We start from the raw sequence: 12,377 nt of genomic DNA on the forward strand, positions 1-12,377 counted from the left end.
CACTGAAATCCAGATGAAGTAGGGTAAACGATTCACGAAATCTGGCGTTAATCGATGTGGCAAATCGTGAATGGAAATTGCTTCGCTTCTTTGCTTAAGCGGAAGCTCAAAAACAGCAGTTCCAAACTGTTCGGCAATTTGACGTCAATTCGGAAATGGTGAAAAACTATCACGCAATGAACGAATCGTGTTTTGAAAACAGTTTTTCTTTTTTTTTTGTAATGGATTTCGTGCAAAGCAGTTCGTTCAACTTAAGTCTAGAGAAATAATGTGACCTAGTTGACCATAATTTCATTAAGATCCCGAAAGAAAACTCTTCCTGCTGAAGAGCCTACGTTGAGGCTTGTTGCTTGTTGGAATTCAGCTGATGCATGCCCTCAAAATGCATCTCGTACAATAGCTCCACATCTGTCGACGTAGTCTAAAGTTTCGAGAAACAAGATTGAAGACCAGTGGAATATACTTGTCAAACTAGATTTTCCAGTTTAAAACAGGTTTTGAAAAAAAAAAATGAACCTAGGTAAATTTTTAAATAAAAATATTTGTCCTTAATTCCCTTGATTCTCCTTAGCTGAAACTGGATCATATTTCGCATCTCTTATAAACTTTCTCAAAGGTAAGTTAATTGTTAACGGTATGTTAACTGCCTTGCGTATCAGTACTATTTGCTTTACGTGGAGAAGTATTTTTAAATTTAAACTTATTGAATGACGTTAGCTGACTATTATTTGTTTCATTAATTAGTTAGTGTTAAACAAATTAACTTACCTGGAATAACAAATGAGGTTTGCTTCGAGCTACATTCTCGTATTTACATTTAAATATTTCTCATTTAGGATGATTATATCAGTTTATTCAACAAATGAAAATATCCAATGTACAAAATAAAAAAAAAATACTCTGTTTATTCCTCATTGGTTGAGAAGAATCATGCCATCACGTGGTTTCTATACTAGTCCTCCCCTTTTCGCTACCCTATAATATAAAATCGATTTCAGTTAGTTCAGTTGTCCACCGTTCGCGGCAAGTTGCTGCCCACATTTTCTGTCATTCCTGGAAAAATACACAGGATTGCAAGCAGTTTGATTTTGTGAACTGACACTTACCCAGGGATTTGTGTTTTTTCCTGACGTTTGACAGAACTTCTCCATGTTTTCCGCTGGTACAGACGAGTTTGTTCACGGTAAATACATTAAATTTTAGTTCGGTGGAGGATTTAAATTTAAATTATTGTGCCGTTTCTCTTTTTGGTTACCTTGAAAATGTGATAGGCAATCATGGTGGCCTGAGTGAAAGTAGTCTAGTCCACATTAAACTAGGTTTCAGGGTTGGATTGCCCATCTTTATGTAACGTATACATCTTTGAAATGTACACGTGAAATACTACACAATTAAATATGTAATTCTGTTCGTCATTGGATTCAAAATAAAAACGTACCAACACTTTGCTCAATGTTGACACGTAGGTTACATTAAAATGGCGCGTTTTCATGTTTCCCGCCAAGTCCCCCATATTGCATTGTTAACTCTTGTTTATGAGAAAAGTGACACCAAGCATTCAGAACTATTTTTGTCATCTGGTGTGAAATTCTTGATGCGTAAAACGTGGCAAAAAGCCGGAAGTCAGCTTGTTATCGTACAATCCGTCCGTAACCTTGAGCATTTTACTTGTTTTGCTGCAGTTGAAATTAATGTTTTCCTTTGTTTTATTTTCTGAATTTTTACAGATCAAGATGATGAACAATACTATGATTTTATTAGTGGTGCAGCAGGCATGTTGGCCATTGCAGGGATTGGAGTTGCTGCTGCTTCGGCTTATTACTTGGCCAAGAAACCTGCTCCAATACAGCCGCCGTTCAATTTGGACAATCAAACGATGGTTGAGGTAAACAACTTGACTGCCAATTTTCGTCTGGTCTTTTTTTGGTTCTCTCTTTGCTCTGTTGCACACCAAAACACGTACAGTAGTCTGCGGCTTCCTAAACGTCGTTGTATTTACGCCGAGAGGGACAAGCACCTGGCTTTTAAGTCCAATTGGTTGAAATTACCGTTGAATTGCACTGGAGTGTGGATGTATTCCGGAAGCGTGAGATAATTCTATTTTTATTGCGTAGTTTTAAGGACAAGGCCGCTTATTAAAAAGCAAGTCAAGTAGTACGCGCATCAATAATATTATTCTTCCCGTGTACGAAAATAGTCAAGGTCAAGGTTTGCTCACATTGATGGTACTTTGGCAATAATAACTGGGACACCGGATGCTATTACTACGGATGTATCCTTGATGTAATTGCAAAAGAAGAGTCAGTTGCTCACATCTCGGTGAAACCCTAATCATTATATTAAATCCTATTGATAAATTCGTCAATAGAATCAATAAAGTTTGTTTGATCCCCTGTAAAATAACTGTATGTGTAATGATTTTAATGCAGGTCGTTTTATATAGGGCCCGGACTTGATCCACTATTCCAGATTTTCACCACATGGAAATGAAATGAAATTCATGCGATATCTGTACGACGACACCCGGACTCTCTACGACGTAATGCCTCGTGGATCACGCATTTCAAGTATTTCACAATCATAAAAAGTCATCAATCTAAAAGGCAACATACAAATTAACCTTACCTGTCACAGATAATGGACCTTGTTTGGGTTGGAGAGCTGATCCCTCGTCAAAGTATCAATGGATAAGTTATCAAGAAACTATGTTGCGTGCACAAAATTTTGGTTCTGGTCTAGTGGCTCTTGGCTTGAAGCCTGGATCCGACACTCTAGTCGGCGTCTATAGCCAAAACAATCCCGAATGGGTGTTGAGCGAATATGCCCTCTACACCTACTCCATGGTCGTTGTGCCACTTTACGATACTCTGGGACCTGATGCTTGTCAGTTCATTATCAATCAAGGTAATTTTGTATTCTTTAAATGGAGTGTGCGAACTTTCTAATTTTCTGTTTGTAAATGACAGCCGAGATGTCACTCGTTATTTGTGAGAACGATGAAAAGTGTAGGTCCTTACTAAAAGACATACCTGCCTGTCTTAAACATTTGGTTCACATTAAACCACTTTCTAACGAAACAATTGAATTGGCCAAACGAAACGGTATCAACATATTAAGTTTCCACGACGTCGAAATGTTGGGCAACGAATATAAATTCAAGCCAGTGGTAAGTGTGTACGGAAAACCAAATTGACGTAATTTATATTACATTCTTTGTTTTTCCTCAGCCACCTAGACCCGAGGACTTGGCCATCATTTGCTACACGTCTGGAACGACCGGGCACCCCAAGGGTGTCATGCTCACTCACGAGAACGTGATTGCCGACGCCAGTGCTATATTACTACATATGGGAGATACGAAGCCCAACAGCTCGGACGTGATGATTTCGTTCCTTCCCTTGGCCCACATGCTGGAACGCATATCCCATTTAGTCCTCTATATAGGTGGAGGTGGTATTGGTTTCTTTGGCGGTGACATCCGGAATTTGATGGACGACATGCAGGCTCTTAAGCCCACCATCACGCCAGCTGTTCCACGTTTATTCAATCGCATTTACGATAAAGTTCAATCTGGTTTGAGCAACTCGAAAGTTAAGCGTTTGCTTTTTAACGCTGCTCTCAGTTCGAAAGAGAGAGATCTGCGACGTGGTATCATCCAGAGGAACACCATCTGGGACAAACTCATCTTCAAAAAAGTTCAAGATGGAATGGGAGGACGGATCAGGTTAATTGTAGTGGGTTCAGCTCCTTTGGCTGGAGCTGTTATGAACTTTATGCGATGCGCACTAGGATGCGTCATTGTCGAAAGTTACGGACTTACGGAATGTGCTGCCCCCACGACTTTAACTGTTAATGTAATAGACACAGATCTTCAATTGTGTTTTTAGAAATCATTAATGACTTTAACTTACTATTTTCTACAGGGGGATTATACTCCGGAACATGTTGGTACACCGATTCCTTGCTGTGCTATTAAATTAATTGACGTACCCGACATGAATTATTATGCTGCTAGTGGCCGTGGTGAGATTTGTGTCAAAGGCACTAATGTCTTCAAAGGCTATTTCAAAGACCCTGAGAAGACAAAAGAGACCTTGGACAATGATGGCTGGTTGCACACGGGGGACATCGGCACCTTTTTAGATGCAAGTTGTGTGTAATCTGATAATACTTTTTCCTTATTTATATTCGTTCATTTTCATTCTACAGAACGGAACGTTGAAGATCATCGATCGAAGGAAACACATCTTCAAAATGTCGCAAGGTGAATACATTGCCCCGGAGAAGATTGAGAGTATTTACATCAAAAGCCAATATGTTGCGCAAGTTTTCGTGCACGGTGAAAGCCTCAAGTCATGCACAGTCGGAGTCGTTGTACCAGATGAAGAGAGCGTCAGGCACTATGCAAATCAGCATGGTATTTTTGGTAGCCTTTCGGCTCTCTGTAACGTACCCGAAATGAAGCAGCTTATACTGAATGATTTAACTGATTTGGGGAAAAAGGGGGGCCTGAAATCCTTCGAACAGGTATACTGCCATTCTTTGTTTATTACAGCACTACAGCAAAAACTCACTAAGATAATTTTTCGTAGGTAAAAGATATCTACTTGCATCCAGATCTCTTTACGGTAGAGAATGGTTTGTTAACACCGGTACTCAAGTCTAAACGCCCGGAACTTCGCACATATTTCCGAGATCAACTTGTGGATATGTACCGTAAATTTGACTGAAAAGATTCCTGCTGCTAATACCACCGTTCTCCAGTGATATACGTACGTCAGGCAACTTCATGATCTGGCCGCAATAATTCAAATAATAATCTTACTTATTGTGCCACCTCCTCAACAGAAAATTATTATACACATCATGGGTAATAAACAAAAAGGATTACATAAAATGCATGGTAATCCAGGCAAGTACAGCGTTATTACTCACTTTAAAAATACAGGGAGTTTAATCAATTTGACCGTAGTGTAGGAATTTAGTAGGTAGATTTGCCAGAAGTAGCAACTATTTATTCCATATTAACAGATACCTTAAAATTTTCCCAAGGTTCATTTAGGAAGCGTTTTTTCAAGCTTTTCTAATTCTTCTTTCGCTTTTATGTCACGTTCATCCTCTAATATTTGTTCTACCGCGATAACCTTGTGAAAATAAATTCAATAATTATGTTAATTAGTTTTTTAGAATTTGAAGTACATGATATGTGACATACCTCGGGTATATAAAACTGCAACATGTTTTGAACTCCATTTTTCAGCGTAACCATTGAACTTGGACAGCTGGTGCAGGATCCTTGCAACTTTAAATAAACGATTCCATCCTTGAAACCTTTGAATTCGAGATCTCCTCCATCTTCTTGAACAGTGGGTCGGATTCGGCTGTCTAGCAGTTCCTTGATCATTAATACAGTTTCATCATCTTCTTCACTTCCATCTATGAATGTAGAAGGAGGGAAAAAAGAACGGTGTTAAACAGAATTGGCTCTGCTGGTGATGATGAATACCAGTATCTATGGTACTAGTAGCCCCTTCATTTACTACAGGAAGTCCACTGGTGAAGAAATCCATTATTGTTGCAAATACTTCTGCTTTAATGGTTTGCCAATCTGTTTCTTCATCCACCTATGGACAATGGCAAGTTTCTAATGGCAGCCTTCATAATGACTTAATAAAATTGCACTTTTGTGATTGTGATGAAATCAGGACCAAGGAATACTGATTTGACACCCTCAATGCGAAACAGCAGTTTGGCCAAAGGTGAACATTGTGCTGAAGTTAGAGTTGGAAAATCCATTGTTCCACTTTCAAGAACCTATCAATAAACATATTTAACTAATAATATACATGTTCAACTAAATATATGTTTTTAAATTACCTGAACTCCAGGAATAAATTTTAAACTATTGGGATTTGGAGTGTCCTGTGTTTGGATGAACATCTGACTTGGTGGACTGGCATGCAACCATCGTATATTTGATACTGTGGAAGAACAGGTTCTTAGAGTCATTTGGCTTCCTTGCAATCTGATTTGAACAAGTACAAAAAATTTTATAATGAGTGTTGCATAACAAAAAAAATTTTAAGGAATTTTTACAATTACCCGCTAAGAGTTAATGTGGTACTCATCGAGCTAACGCTTTTTGCCATTTGTCTCGTTGGAATCCAAGTTCTTCCAAGCAAGCTACACATTTTACTTCTGTAAGCCATAGTATTCTTTTTGTTTTTTTAGAATATCAAATATTCAAACAACAACAAGAGCTGCAATTTGTTTAGTATTTTGGTTTGTCTGCTGGGCAAAATACGTCTGCCGACGACCATAGGGCGACAATGCCAAACTAATTCTAAAAGTTTTTGCCAGAAAAACAAAACAAAGTACATCCAGAAAATCACAATAAAGAAGAATATTATGAATTATATTTGTATAAATAACTGTTTTAATTTGAATTGTTATAAAACAAGCAATGTCAATCTTTTTTAAAAATACTTTTCATTGTTTTCACGAAGGAGACAATCTGACAGGACGAAATATCAGTTGGGCTTCAGGGCGCCAATGTCATGACCACGTTGTGAAGGAGTAATCAGGCGTTCGAACTCCTGAACATTTTAAGAGGATGAGTAGTGGTATATAACCGGTGAAAATGTGTTTGCAGGTCAGTTGAGTATATCTCGACCTCAGGGTTGTATCCAATCATAATGGGTAAGTTAAAGTAAATTTCAATGTTTCACGTGTTAAGCCGTTCAGTTCAGTAAGATGGTTCCCTCGTCTTTCATGTGTACGTCGTGTAACCCTTTGTGATTAGCGTCTGCTTCTTCTTTATGGCCAAATTTTTAAAGCTTTTTTTTAGCACCTTAATACTTTCGTCCTGTAACAGTTATTTGTTCCATCTCTTTGATGCTCTTTAGAAACATTTGGACTGATTCTTTCACTTGTTTCGCTAACGATTAGCGTTGTTGATGTCGGGGGTGGCGTCGTCGAACTTGGATATGGTGTGGAAATGGCATAATTTTCAAAACCTTCTTCATCGTACGGCAACTGCTACACTTCAGCCAGCTCACCTTATCAAGTATGCCTTGAACACAGCAATGTTTACATTTTAATAAAATCGTTTTCTTTATAGAAGTACGAGACGACTGCTTATAAATCGACTTCGCCATACTCCACGGCGGCTCATTCGTACTACCCATCAACGACTTCTTATTACAATTCGCCGGATTATTCCACTGCTAGCTACGAAACTGAGGCACCAACTTACAAAACGACGACGCCTTCTTACTACACTACTCCGTCTTACACCCCTCCTGGCTACAAAGTTGAAGCCCAATCGTATTACGAAGCAACGGCTTCTTATTATACTACAACAGCTTACTCCACTGCTGGCTATTATACCACAGCTAGTCCTTAATACGAGAATGATCCCTCTTACGGTTACACAACAGCTGCTCCTCACTACGATGATACAGCGTCTTATGCAGGAAAGCCCTACCATCCCGAGTACGACGACCCAACAACGTCTTTTTATTATCCTGCGCCAGCTTATACCATTGATGGCTACCAGTACGAAGAATATCCTTACCATTCCACTCCTGCTAGCTATGCATATGGACCTATTGCCTACACCGCAGACAGTTCTCACCAAGCTGCAGAAAATTACTATATCCCCAGCGGTTACATTAGCCCATACGACGTTGAATCTGCTACCGGAGCCTATGAGGAATCTGTTTCCTACTACTATGCCAATGCTGCACCCCATCAAGAAGAAGCTGGTTAATACTACCCATCTGCTTCGCCATCCTACCGAGAGCTACCTGCTTACTACGACGCCACCGCAGTTGCGTAATATGAAAAGAGCCCGTCTTACTACATCACAACAGCCAATTGCGCTGAAGTTCATGGACACTCCCTCACCGCAGCTCCTTCCTACTACACCACTACGGTTTCTATCTACTACACCACGGAATATGCTAGCACCAACGCCAAACCTTCGCACTATAAAACGGACTATTCGTACTACACAGCCGCTGCCTCCAACCATTACACAACCGCTGCTCCCAACTATTACACAACAAAAAATCCAGCTTACCACAGTACAGCCTCCCCCAGCTACGCTGCTTCCTCGGTTCCTGGATAAAATTACCAGTGTCCTACCATTTACTGTCAACCAAATGCTAGATACTACTACCAGAGTCCTTCCTACACCGGCCGCAAACCAACTTCGGGCTACAGCTACGAGCATCAGCCGGCTGCTATTCCCAGTTACAATTACCAGCATAGCTCATACCCATCCTATCCAGTAAGGTATCAAGCAGTGCCAGGTGCGTATTATAACTCGTATTTGCAATAAGTTCTAGCTATCAATTTAAAGTTATTGTTTTCATTAAACATAAAATTTATATCTCCATTATTTGAGTTGCATGCCCAATTCAGCAAATTATTTAACTTTGAGCCAAGTAGTATATATTACATGGTTCAGTCCAAGTTACAATTTCTATCATTTGATCATAAAAAAGTAACGTTTTACTTACCCAGCTTTCGTGAGTATGTGAAGCTGACGTAAGAAACAGCTACATGTGCACTACATGTACAAGTAAGACAATGATACCACATCTGGTTGTGTGCATTTCTAGCCGTACTTGTTGCACTGTATTTCTGTGTCCTAAAAATTATGGTGAATTTATTTGGGCGCCGAAAGTGATAGACAATGCAAGTCGGAAATGGTTGGGATATGGCTGCCTATGCTAACATAGGGATGATTCATAGAATGCTGCCGAATTTGTCAAGTGGCTGCACAGCTGGTTACGTTTGTAGCGTGCGGAGCTAAATTGGAGCAGTGGCAGAAACCGTTGGTTAGTATTCAAGGTTTTGGGACATTGAAATAATGTGTGTTAGTTGTACGATAGGCTTAGTCGGCTACACTTGTTTAAAAATGTTACGCTTTTTAACGGTAAGTAAAAACTACTTTTCTTTATTTTTATGATAACTTTCCATATGCAATAGCCATTTAAACTAAACAACTTTTAAATGCAATCTCACAGATGCTGTTGTGTTCTATTATTGTTAGCGCATTTTTGCTGAACGTTTTTGGAGAGGAAATCGATAGCCGTCGAGTAATGTTCAAGACTAACAAAGGTAAGTACATAAATTACCTTTAGCCGATTTCTTTTTCAGCAAGGGTATTCTTTGTCGCAGTAATAATGTTTTCTTATAACACAGTTCCGTGCACTCCAAACTCATCTGTTTCCATACTGGGCCCTTTCCCTTCAGTGAATTGCACAACCCCACCATATACATGGTGTATGCGGTACCTAGGCATTTGGAATCCTGCTGGTTTCTTTTGTACTTCTTTCGTATAGATTCTAGTGGCCCAACTTCTACAGTGTTGGTGGCATAAAACGTCGCCCTTATTTTGCTTTGATAATGCAATTTCCGTCAGGTCAACATTTCTTTCCTTAGGTCCAGACCAAACGGTAATAAAATATCCTATTTGATTGCGTCTCTTAAACAATTACTTTTTAGCAACGTCATGAAATTTCACCAAGCATGCTAAATAGGATTTATTTCGTTGGTTTTTAGAGCACGTAATTTGGTTCTTTATATCCGCAAAGGTAAAGGCAAAATCTGTAAAATAAAATTTAAATATTTTATGACTACGGTTTAATGTATCTAATGGTACATGGCAAAACATTTCTGAATTACCCGCCACGGTTGACTGTTTAACGTTATGCCACCTACCGGTAGAGCCAGCGTATTATGTTGTTTTTTCCTGACGTCTGAATTGCGTGTGGTGCACTACGTAGGGTGGTCGTGTTTTGTTAAGGGGAAAAGTGTTTAATAGTGTCATTAAATTTTTCTTGTGTTTATTTATACTGGAAACAACAATGTCAGACGAAATGAGAGAGGCAAGAAGGCGGCGCATACTGGAAAACTCAGAAAAACGACTTCAACGGATTTTAGGAGTGGCTACAGATCATACCGGTAAGCTGCTAAAGTATAGATCATTTGCACCTGATGGCATTATGTATTTTGTTTAGATACTACCACGAAATCACCTGAGTTGCTGTCATCTTCATTCGCGTCTGGAGAAAATGGAAAAGTAGGGTCAGAACCATGCACAGTTTCAGAAGCAGTACCCAAAGAAGAGCACCATATTAGGCAAAGATCTAATATGAATGCAACTTTGGCATCACCAACATACCAAATGATGGGTAGTACAGAAACAAGCAAGACATTTTTCGAAGTGGATGGGGGTCTGCCTGAAAATGGTCTATTGACTAAAGATCTACCTAAGAACACAGCTGGATTATTAGTATTTCTTGCTATTACTTCCATAACTCTTCTCTATACAAGTTTTGGAGTATTCATAGGCCACGTAATAAAATTGTGGAAATCTACAATTGGAAAACAACTAATTGTATTTATTTTGCAGAACGTGCTTATTCCATTTGGGATTTTTGAAGCATATTTACTACTAACAAAGACAGAAGACCAGAAGCCATCTAATAATGTATTTAACACAGTTCTCATGTTAAGTGGATTACCACAGAACAAGCTCTCCCAGCTAACCAGAGTCATGCAAACAATTCAGATGTTAATGCAAGATCTCTGTGTCTACCTGTTTGCCTGTTTTGTAAGTTTTCAGATATATACTGTTGTAATATAAACATTTTCTTTGTGGCAAGTTTTATTTCTGTTAGCACACACGTTATTTCTTTATCGCTATGAGGTAAGGAAAATGTGAAAATATTATGTGCCTGTAACTCAACTCTAAAATGGTGGATATGACAGCATTCAAATTAAAATAGCAATTCATATGATAACCATTTTACTTAGAAAAAAATAATATAGCAGATACTGAAACAAAGATGTTTAGGCCATTCTAGAGCTTGACGGAGATCTGTCAAATGTTCGGCGATGCATTCCGATTCTGTTCCAATGGGAGTGACATGATCTGAACATTGGAGAGGGATGCCAGAGTTACAGGCTGTGTTTCCCTATTTGTTAATCAACGGTTTAACAGGATCTGTTTCGGCACTCTTAACAAGCGAGGACTTTTTCGGTTCTCCATTGGCTGGTCGCGATCGATTTCTTACAAACGACTCTTTCCCTTGCCGAACCATATCCTCTTCCCATTCAACAAGGTTCTTTTCGTACGCCTTATAGGCTTCTTGGTACCTTGATTTAAAAGGTGCTTTTTCTTCAGGGGTTAGGTTATTCCACTTCTTACTAATCTCTTTCATTACGGACTGCAAGAAGAAAAGAGAAACAGCTCTACAAAACTGGTATAAAATGTACTAGAATTATTATTTGCTACTCACTGGTCCAAAAGCATGCTTTGACTGCATCTTAGTATACTCATCCTTGACAAATAATCCAAAGGAAGTAACTGGCCGAATAGGTTTTCCGGTTTTTTTCAGTTCTTGCATTGTCTGCCTTTTCTTTTTGACATCACTTTTGTCTTGTTTAGCTGCTTCCAACTGTATACGTTGAGCATCTGTTAAGGAACTATAGTATTTTTCAACTTCCTCTGGATGTTTCTGTAGTTTTTCATGATATTCATTCAGCATCTTCGTTTTGGTTTCCAAATCTACCTTCTTCCATTCTTCAGAAACCTTCTGCACAACCTCTAATGTAATCAAAAATTGTGTTCAACAATTAGTTCAAAACATGCAAGCGAATAAGATGGCTAATGATACAAGACCCAATGAAAAAAATATAGCATTACCTTTAAAAGGAAGTTTAGGAGTCATTTTTGCATACTCTGGAAATGTCTTTTTCACAAACATCAGATATGGGGATGCAGGTTTTTTTGGCCTCTCTGGTAAGCCCAATTTTTCTTCAAGATTTGTACGCTTATGTGTTGTAGTAGCATAGTTGGCTGGCTGTGAAAAGGCAACATTAAGGCTGGTCCTAACAAACATGTATAAAAGCGAAGTTGTATATATATGCACATTCTTTTTACATGCATTGAAAATCAATTAATCTCCTTACGACTTGTTTGTCATGGAGTACATACCATGGGTTTGATAACCTCGGGAAAATTCGGATGGCGTACATGTTTGATTTGAAATTGTTTCCTTTAAAGGAAGAGTACCACTAATGTCCTATGTGTGGTACCGATGAAATATGTAGTTAACGTTTTCTATTCGTTAGACAAAAAACCCCCAAAAAAATACAACTTCTGCCAACCAGCATTAAAATTTTTGCGGCTGCTTCGGAAACAAGAAGCAAAAACGGTTAAACAGCAATGTATATATTTTACCCTGACATTTAAAAAAATTTGTTGCATATAAGTTTTTTACTTTTCAAATGTGGAATAGTTTGCAGTTTTATGTGCCAATAGATTATTTTATTTTCGTCATAATATGGTGCGAATTGGC

At 38.7% G+C, this 12,377-nt stretch overlaps 5 protein-coding genes across 7 annotated transcripts in view; 3 read left to right on the top strand and 2 right to left on the bottom strand.

Annotated features, from left to right (window-relative positions):
• Nucleotides 1–6,274, bottom strand: part of LOC130698552 (NFU1 iron-sulfur cluster scaffold homolog, mitochondrial-like) — a 45,777-nt gene extending 39,503 nt beyond the window's left edge. Inside the window, exons 1-6 of one of the 2 annotated variants that reach the window (XM_057521229.2) lie at nucleotides 6,103–6,272; nucleotides 5,878–6,025; nucleotides 5,683–5,814; nucleotides 5,507–5,624; nucleotides 5,216–5,436; nucleotides 4,917–5,144 (exon numbers count right to left, since the gene is read on the bottom strand). In XM_057521229.2, coding sequence (XP_057377212.1) covers nucleotides 5,055–5,144; nucleotides 5,216–5,436; nucleotides 5,507–5,624; nucleotides 5,683–5,814; nucleotides 5,878–6,025; nucleotides 6,103–6,209 — 816 coding nt within the window. In that variant the 5' untranslated portion in view covers nucleotides 6,210–6,272 and the 3' untranslated portion in view covers nucleotides 4,917–5,054. Of the gene's footprint in view, nucleotides 1–4,916; nucleotides 5,145–5,211; nucleotides 5,437–5,506; nucleotides 5,625–5,682; nucleotides 5,815–5,877; nucleotides 6,026–6,102 lie in introns of those variants that run through there. The other variant, XM_059497228.1, reaches the window with a different exon arrangement.
• LOC130698482 (long-chain-fatty-acid--CoA ligase 5-like) lies at nucleotides 999–4,916 on the top strand. Of its 2 annotated transcripts, XM_057521142.2 has the most exons (9): nucleotides 999–1,183; nucleotides 1,728–1,885; nucleotides 2,444–2,567; nucleotides 2,635–2,904; nucleotides 2,967–3,166; nucleotides 3,228–3,854; nucleotides 3,924–4,145; nucleotides 4,210–4,527; nucleotides 4,593–4,916. In XM_057521142.2, the coding sequence occupies exons 1-9, from the start codon at nucleotides 1,150–1,152 to the stop codon at nucleotides 4,728–4,730; spliced, it is 2,091 nt and encodes a 696-aa protein (XP_057377125.1). In that variant the 5' UTR covers nucleotides 999–1,149; the 3' UTR covers nucleotides 4,731–4,916. The 2 variants fall into 2 exon arrangements, with proteins under 2 accessions (XP_057377125.1, XP_057377131.1); XM_057521148.1 differs by lacking the exon at nucleotides 999–1,183 and having other exon boundaries at nucleotides 1,750–1,885; nucleotides 2,430–2,567.
• A 636-nt stretch (nucleotides 6,275–6,910) lies between the features above and the next one.
• On the top strand, nucleotides 6,911–8,478 carry LOC130698504 (mucin-2-like). The gene is made up of 2 exons (XM_057521172.2): nucleotides 6,911–7,066; nucleotides 7,121–8,478. The coding sequence occupies exons 1-2, from the start codon at nucleotides 6,957–6,959 to the stop codon at nucleotides 8,295–8,297; spliced, it is 1,287 nt and encodes a 428-aa protein (XP_057377155.1). The 5' UTR covers nucleotides 6,911–6,956; the 3' UTR covers nucleotides 8,298–8,478.
• A 1,267-nt stretch (nucleotides 8,479–9,745) lies between these two features.
• On the top strand, nucleotides 9,746–10,661 carry LOC130698591 (uncharacterized). Its single transcript, XM_057521269.2, has 3 exons — nucleotides 9,746–9,975; nucleotides 10,032–10,369; nucleotides 10,427–10,661. The coding sequence occupies exons 1-3, from the start codon at nucleotides 9,879–9,881 to the stop codon at nucleotides 10,658–10,660; spliced, it is 669 nt and encodes a 222-aa protein (XP_057377252.1). The 5' UTR covers nucleotides 9,746–9,878; the 3' UTR covers nucleotide 10,661.
• Nucleotides 10,662–10,663: 2 nt separating this feature from the next.
• Nucleotides 10,664–12,188, bottom strand: LOC130698561 (transcription factor A, mitochondrial-like). The gene is made up of 4 exons (XM_057521240.2): nucleotides 12,014–12,188; nucleotides 11,723–11,907; nucleotides 11,316–11,623; nucleotides 10,664–11,243 (listed from the first exon to the last, which is right to left on the bottom strand). The coding sequence occupies exons 1-4, from the start codon at nucleotides 12,052–12,054 to the stop codon at nucleotides 10,992–10,994; spliced, it is 786 nt and encodes a 261-aa protein (XP_057377223.1). The 5' UTR covers nucleotides 12,055–12,188; the 3' UTR covers nucleotides 10,664–10,991.
• Nucleotides 12,189–12,377: the final 189 nt, after the last annotated feature.

This window comes from Daphnia carinata, chromosome 10 (genome assembly GCF_022539665.2).
Source record: "Daphnia carinata strain CSIRO-1 chromosome 10, CSIRO_AGI_Dcar_HiC_V3, whole genome shotgun sequence".
Lineage (NCBI taxonomy): Eukaryota > Metazoa > Arthropoda > Branchiopoda > Diplostraca > Daphniidae > Daphnia > Daphnia carinata.

Excerpts from the sequence above, each read along its gene's own strand:
- LOC130698504 (XM_057521172.2), top strand. The coding sequence starts at position 6,957 with ATGTCGGGGGTGGCGTCGTCGAACTTGGATATGGTGTGGAAATGGCAT. Across the intron at positions 7,067-7,120 it reads CAGCCAGCTCACCTTATCAA|AAGTACGAGACGACTGCTTA; the intron begins GTATGCCTTGAA and ends TTTTCTTTATAG.
- LOC130698591 (XM_057521269.2), top strand. The coding sequence starts at position 9,879 with ATGTCAGACGAAATGAGAGAGGCAAGAAGGCGGCGCATACTGGAAAAC. Across the intron at positions 9,976-10,031 it reads AGTGGCTACAGATCATACCG|ATACTACCACGAAATCACCT; the intron begins GTAAGCTGCTAA and ends TATTTTGTTTAG. Across the intron at positions 10,370-10,426 it reads TTGGAGTATTCATAGGCCAC|AACGTGCTTATTCCATTTGG; the intron begins GTAATAAAATTG and ends TTTATTTTGCAG.
- LOC130698482 (XM_057521142.2), top strand. The coding sequence starts at position 1,150 with ATGTTTTCCGCTGGTACAGACGAGTTTGTTCACG. Across the intron at positions 3,167-3,227 it reads AATATAAATTCAAGCCAGTG|CCACCTAGACCCGAGGACTT; the intron begins GTAAGTGTGTAC and ends GTTTTTCCTCAG. Across the intron at positions 3,855-3,923 it reads CCACGACTTTAACTGTTAAT|GGGGATTATACTCCGGAACA; the intron begins GTAATAGACACA and ends TATTTTCTACAG.
- LOC130698561 (XM_057521240.2), bottom strand. The coding sequence starts at position 12,054 with ATGTACGCCATCCGAATTTTCCCGAGGTTATCAAACCCATG. Across the intron at positions 11,624-11,722 it reads TCCTAAACTTCCTTTTAAAG|AGGTTGTGCAGAAGGTTTCT; the intron begins GTAATGCTATAT and ends TGATTACATTAG. Across the intron at positions 11,244-11,315 it reads CAAAGCATGCTTTTGGACCA|TCCGTAATGAAAGAGATTAG; the intron begins GTGAGTAGCAAA and ends TTCTTCTTGCAG.